Below are 6,210 nucleotides of genomic sequence, written 5' to 3'. Positions count from 1 at the left end.
TTCCATGGACATATGCATTAACATCCCGCTTGGATGGTCACCACCAGCAATGTGGAGAGCAGAGGCTTCCTGTGACTGTACTGCAAGTATCTATACCATGCAATCCACGTTTACAGCATTTATACAGAATCTGGACATTTTTCGTCATTTTTTAGTACCATGAATTACTATTATTGTTTTTTTTCCCTGTAGAACATTAACTGATCTCCCAAAGCTATTTGTATTGTCCATGCAAAGGAATATGTGACCGCCAGTGGTCAAATATATGTAATTACGTGTGAATTATAAAAATGGTGCATATAGAAAAGTAATGGCCAGGCTGTAAAAATATGATCCTGTTCTAACCCTAAACAAGTCATGTGCCCGAACCCAATCAGGAAGTGTTCAGTAACGTGTTGTCATGTTATTAACTAAGCATAACTCAGAACTGAAAAATCAGGTGTAATATGCTGAAATCACGTCAGACATGATTCTAACCTTTGTAAATAACCTTTACATTCAGCTTCTTGTCCTGCCTTTTTATGAAGCTTCTTCAAGGAAACACCTGAGAAATGTCTTCTGTCTTGTGTAAATAGTTATAATTATTATATTATTGTTATTTCTCTGGTGCTGCTTTTAGGGTGGAACTTTACACACTGGCATTAAGGTCTGTGTTTAATGGTAACAAATGGTCTATATGGTAATCTTGATGTGCTGAAAATTTGAGTCCTAACTATTAGACACGTCTCTGAAATGAGGGAGCCACCCACTCCTCTTTTTGTGATGGAGATGAGCTAATGTTGTGTGGAGACTTATCCCATGGTGGGTGAAAACTCCAGGAAAATTGGTTAACAAACACAATGGACCTGAGAGCACAGAGGAGGATATCCTGAAGAGGAACTGAGGTGGATTGTTGACCTGTTCAGGGTCTAGCCCCTTCTCGCCTGATAGAAACTGAGACAGGCTCCATCCTCCTCTGACCCTGACTTGGATTTTTAATGGGGATAGAAGACGGGTGGATGTCCTAAAAAGATAAACTGTAGAAGAACATGATGTGTGTCTATCAGAAACAGAATGAAGGTGTGCTGTGGTAGGATCAGGAACTCTGTAGTACAGTGAGGAGTCGAGGTAGGCCTACTCTGGGTAGACCTAGAACTGGACCTGGAGAAACATCAAAGTGACATAAGTGAGCCCCACTGAAGAACTTCTGACTCTGCAGACTGTGGCACACTGGTACCTGGGTCAGACTGTTGGGTCTGGACCTGCCTAACCAGATATTTTAGCTCCTAGCTATCAGTAAGAAGGTAGTAGAGGAGTTTGACCATTTCCAAAGTCCCTATCAGAGAAAAACTGAAACTCTGGGTCAACAGATGAAGAAATATAATCCATGAAGGTTGATGAGCATTTAATCTGCTGACGGGGTTTCATGATCTCCGTTCAGGTGTCGACACTCTGCTACGTCAAGTAATTAACACTAACCAGAGATCAATCTGACACAGATCAGATACAGAACTCCACCACTGCTACACCTCTGCAGGGTTGAGATAAACACACAGCTGCACCTCGGCAGAGGTGAAGCCAAACACACAGTTACACCTCTGCAGGGTGGAAACGAACACATAGCTACACCTCTGCAGGGTGGAGATGAACTCATAGCTACACCTTCTTCAGAAGTGGAGATAAACACACAGTTACACCACTGCAGGATGGAGATGAACAGATAGCTACACCTCTGCAGGGTGGAGCCAAACACACAGCTACACCTCTGCAGGGTGGAGATAAACACACAGCTACACCTCTGCAGGGTTGAGATAAACACACAGCTACACCTTGGCAGAGGTGAAGCCAAACACACAGTTACACCTCTGCAGGGTGGAAACGAACACATAGCTACACCTTTGCAGAGGTGGAGATGAACACACAGCTACATCTCTGCGCTACACCTCTGCAGGGTGGAGATGAACTCATAGCTACACCTTCTTTAGAAGTGGAGATAAACACACAGTCACACTACTGCAGGATGGAGATGAACAGATAGCTACACCTCTGCAGGGTGGAGCCAAACACACAGCTACACCTCTGCAGGGTGGAGATAAACACACAGCTACACCCCTGTAGAGTGGAGATAAACACACAGCTACACCTCTGCAGGGGTGGAGATAAACACACCGCTACACTCATACAGGGTGGAGACAAACACACAGCTACACCTCTGCAGGGGTCAAGATAAACACATAGCTACACCTCTGCAGGGGTGAAGATAAACACACAGCTACACCTCTGCAGGGGTGAAGATAAACACACAACTACACCTCTGCAGGGTGGAGATAAACACACAGCTACACCTCTGTAGGGTGGAGACAAACACACAGCTACACCTCTGCAGGGGTGGAGATAAACACTCCGCTACACCCATACAGGGTGGAGATAAACACACTGCTACACCTCTGCAGGGTGGAGACAAACACACAGCTACACCTCTGCAGGGGTGGAGACAAACACACAGCTACACCTCTGCAGGAGTGGAGACAAACACACAACTACACCTCTGCAGGGGTGGAGATAAACACACCGCTACACCCATACAGGGTGGAGACAAACACACCACTACACCTCTGCAGGGGTCAAGATAAACACATAGCTACACCTCTGCAGGGGTGGAGACAAACACACTGCTACACCTATACAGGGTGGAGATAAACACACTGCTACATCTCTACAGGGGTGGAGATAAACACACTTCTACACATCTGCAGGGGTGGAGACAAACACACAGCTACACCTCTGCAGGGGTGGAGATAAACACACCGCTACACCCATACAGGGTGGAGACAAACACACAGCTACACCTCTGCAGGGGTAGAGACAAACACATAGCTACACCTCTGCAGGGGTGAAGATAAACACACAGCTACACCTCTGCAGGGGTGGAGACAAACACACAGCTACACCTCTGCAGGAGTGGAGACAATCACACAGCTACACCTCTGCAGGGGTCAAGATAAACACATAGCTACACCTCTGCAGGGGTGGAGACAAACACACCGTTACACCCATACAGGGTGGAGATAAACACACAGCTACACCTCTACAGGGGTGGAGATAAACACATAGCTACACCTCTGCAGGGGTGAAGATAAACACACAGCTACACCTCTGAAGGGGTGGAGATAAACACACAACTACACCTCTGCAGGGTGGAGATAAACACACAGCTACACCTCTGCAGGGGTGGAGATAAACACACCGCTACACCCATACAGAGTGGAGATAAACACACAGCTACACCTCTGCAGGGGTGGAGTCAAACACACAGCTACACCTCTGCAGGGGTGGAGATAAACACACCGCTACACCCATACAGAGTGGAGATAAATACACCGCTACACCCATACAGAGTGGAGATAAACACACAGCTACACCTCTGCAGGGGTGGAGGCTGACAGGGACTGAATATGTTCTCAGAACCATAACTTCTTCTTCTTCCTGTCTAGTGGCGTCTTTAGGATGACATCAGGGAATGTGGGCGTGTCTGAGGACAGCAGCAGATATCAGCAGTCATGGAGGTGGAGGGCACAGCGGAGCCAGACTTTGTGGACGTGGATCAAGGGCTGACGCTGGCCTGCGTCGTCTTCCTTTGCCTGCTGCTGATGGCCATGATCATCCGCTGCGCCAAGGTCATCATGGACCCATACAGCGCCATCCCCACCTCCACCTGGGAGGAGCAGCACTTGGATGACTGACGTTCAGTATGTGTGACGTCAGGCTCACAGCCTGGACCGAACCAGCCTCCTGGGTTCTGCTCAGTGGTGTCTCAGCCCATTTCACTGAAGAAACTGAGTATGTATCTTAACCTGCTTCAGACTGGTTAGTTAACACGTCCTAATTCTGTAAATGAGAGGGTTATTTATGGGTAAAGGTAAACTCTGAAACACAACAAACTCATCTGTAGCTACTTTATGGCCACAATAAATTCAAGCCAGTTCATTGTGATACAGTTCAAACAAATCCACATTAGTCCAATTTATAACTATTCATATGAAGGAATTCATAAAACTAGAAGCACTCAGAGTGCACAGACCGCCATTATAATGTTTTTTTTTTATTTTAGCCAATGAGGGCATTTTGTGGGCATTATTTTTGAGTTACAAGCTCTAATGACAAAATGAACGCTATCTCCCCATAGTAAAGAATCCTTCAAAAAAATCCTGGATCCAGATCACCCCCAAAATGTAATCACTTGTTCCTTAATTCCATTCTGAGATTTCCTAAAAAATTTTTTTTAATCAAAATCCATTCATAACTTTTTGAATTGTGTTGCTAACAGACAGACAGACAAACCACAGAACACATGACCTCCACCTTAGCGATAATAAAGAGGAAAAACTCCTTTTTAACAGGAAGGAAAACCTTCATCAGAACCAGAACCAGGAGGGATGGCCATCTGCCTGGACCAGTTAGGGGTGGAGAGGACAGGAAAGTGGGGTCAACCAGCAGCATGACTCTAATCCTGGTATACTTGCAGAGAAAGAAGAGAAACACAAATGAATAACAACGACAATGTCAGATATTTCTACATGGAGAATAAAGAGAGCAGAGAGGAGCCCAGTGCATCATGGGACGTCCCCCCCAGCAGCCTCGGCCTCTAGCAGCAGGACTAAAGGATGGATCAGGGTCACCAAGCCAGACCTGCTATAAGATTTATCAGGAAGGAAAGTTTGAAGATGATCTGAACATAGAGAGGGGGTCTGATACCTGAAGGCCCAGCTTCTCCTTCTACTTTTCAAAGCTACAGAAATTAATTTCTATTCTGGATTTACCAGGTGAGCCAATGAAGATAAACTCTTGCTGCACACTTTCTACATCCAGCTGGAATGAAACAGATGGAGCTGCCAGCAGAAGACTGAGAGAAAACTTTATAGAGAATCTTCCTGCCAACCAGCCTTCAGAGGAGAGGTGGTACAACAACGTGAAGCACAGAAACCGTTTGTGTCTACCAGCAGATGTCTTCAGCTGCCTTACGTCTCTGTTGGGCTGAAAAACAGAAACCGAGCACCCCAGACCAGCTGCACCTTCCCTTTACATGACAGGTGTCCAGCTCCGGTTTTCGAGGGCCACAATCCTGCAGGTTTTCAGTGTTTCCTTGTTCCAAATCACCTGACTCAGTTTAATGAGTGCAGGATGTCATCCATTTAATTTTGTTGAAGCAGGTAGACATTAAAAAAACCTGCAGGACAGCGGCCCTCAAGGACCGACTTTGGACAGCTCTGCTTTAAATGAAGAAGACATCAAGAAGAGAAGAGTCACATCCGTAAAGATCTGAGGTAGAACTGCAGGTCTTTCTCAGCCTCTCCAAAATTCAGCGCTACTGTCATGACAGAAAGATCATCTGTTGCTGTTTTTAAAGTCAAACCATGGTTTATAAAGACTTAGATTCAGTCCTGTTAGCAAACTCATCGGTATGAAAGTGGAGAAAGGGAGATGTTGTGATAGAGGTCTGTCAGCCTCCGTCATCCATCAGTTTCAGACCTCTAAAACAAGCATGGTGAAGCAATGACAGGAAGGTCTCTGCTGTTCAGAGAAATCAGTAAAAAAGGAGGAAAAAGTTCCACATGGACGAGTTTTAGCTGCAGGGCTACAACAACCCCCTTCAGAGCAGTGATGGACTGTCTGCACACTTCCTGCAGCACACAGAGATTATTGATTATTTGACAATGTTTTGATGTAAGTTGGATCTTTTTCAGGACTCTGATCCAGGTAACTTCAGGTTCAGCTCGGGTTTCTCAGCACCATGAAGCTGGTTCACTTCTTACCAAGGTGTGTATCACCATGGCAACTGATGAACAGTTCGGAACAGCTCCACCTCCTGACCAATCGGTTCTCTGACAGAATCTAACCGGGAGCAGATCTACTCCTGCTTTAATGATGCAGTAGTCTTATCGATCAGATGATTGATTCCTTCGTTCCCAGGATTTTTTCCTTCCTGCTTCCGCTGCAGCAGCTGTTTCTTTTCAGCCTGAAAATGACTGATTGTTCATCTGATGCGAGTTTAACACAAACGTACACAGATTTGCATACAGGAACCTGACGGTGATGTTGTTCCACTGTTCCTTAAACCAGACGATTACCTGATATGTTGAACCTGATTCAGATCACAAGCTCCTGCAGACCAACAAGCTGCCTATGGAGGTACAAGAAGAATCAAATCAGCCTCAAATTATAATCCCAAAT

At 45.7% G+C, this 6,210-nt stretch overlaps 1 protein-coding gene across 3 annotated transcripts; it reads left to right on the top strand.

The window, feature by feature from the left end:
* On the top strand, window positions 1–3,941 carry LOC121641108 (cortexin domain-containing 1-like). 3 transcript variants are annotated; one of them, XM_041987162.1, is made up of 3 exons: window positions 3,142–3,210; window positions 3,245–3,311; window positions 3,379–3,941. In XM_041987162.1, exon 3 carries the CDS (start codon window positions 3,540–3,542, stop codon window positions 3,720–3,722), a length of 183 nt encoding a protein of 60 aa, XP_041843096.1. In that variant the 5' UTR covers window positions 3,142–3,210; window positions 3,245–3,311; window positions 3,379–3,539; the 3' UTR covers window positions 3,723–3,941. The 3 variants fall into 3 exon arrangements, with proteins under 3 accessions (XP_041843015.1, XP_041843182.1, XP_041843096.1); XM_041987081.1 differs by lacking the exons at window positions 3,142–3,210; window positions 3,245–3,311 and adding an exon at window positions 1–82 and having other exon boundaries at window positions 3,474–3,941; XM_041987248.1 differs by lacking the exons at window positions 3,142–3,210; window positions 3,245–3,311 and adding an exon at window positions 446–567 and having other exon boundaries at window positions 3,474–3,941.
* Window positions 3,942–6,210: the final 2,269 nt, after the last annotated feature.

Source organism: Melanotaenia boesemani, chromosome 1 (assembly GCF_017639745.1).
Source record: "Melanotaenia boesemani isolate fMelBoe1 chromosome 1, fMelBoe1.pri, whole genome shotgun sequence".
In the NCBI taxonomy this organism is placed as follows: domain Eukaryota; kingdom Metazoa; phylum Chordata; class Actinopteri; order Atheriniformes; family Melanotaeniidae; genus Melanotaenia; species Melanotaenia boesemani.
This window is presented reverse-complemented; position numbering and strand designations above follow the sequence as displayed.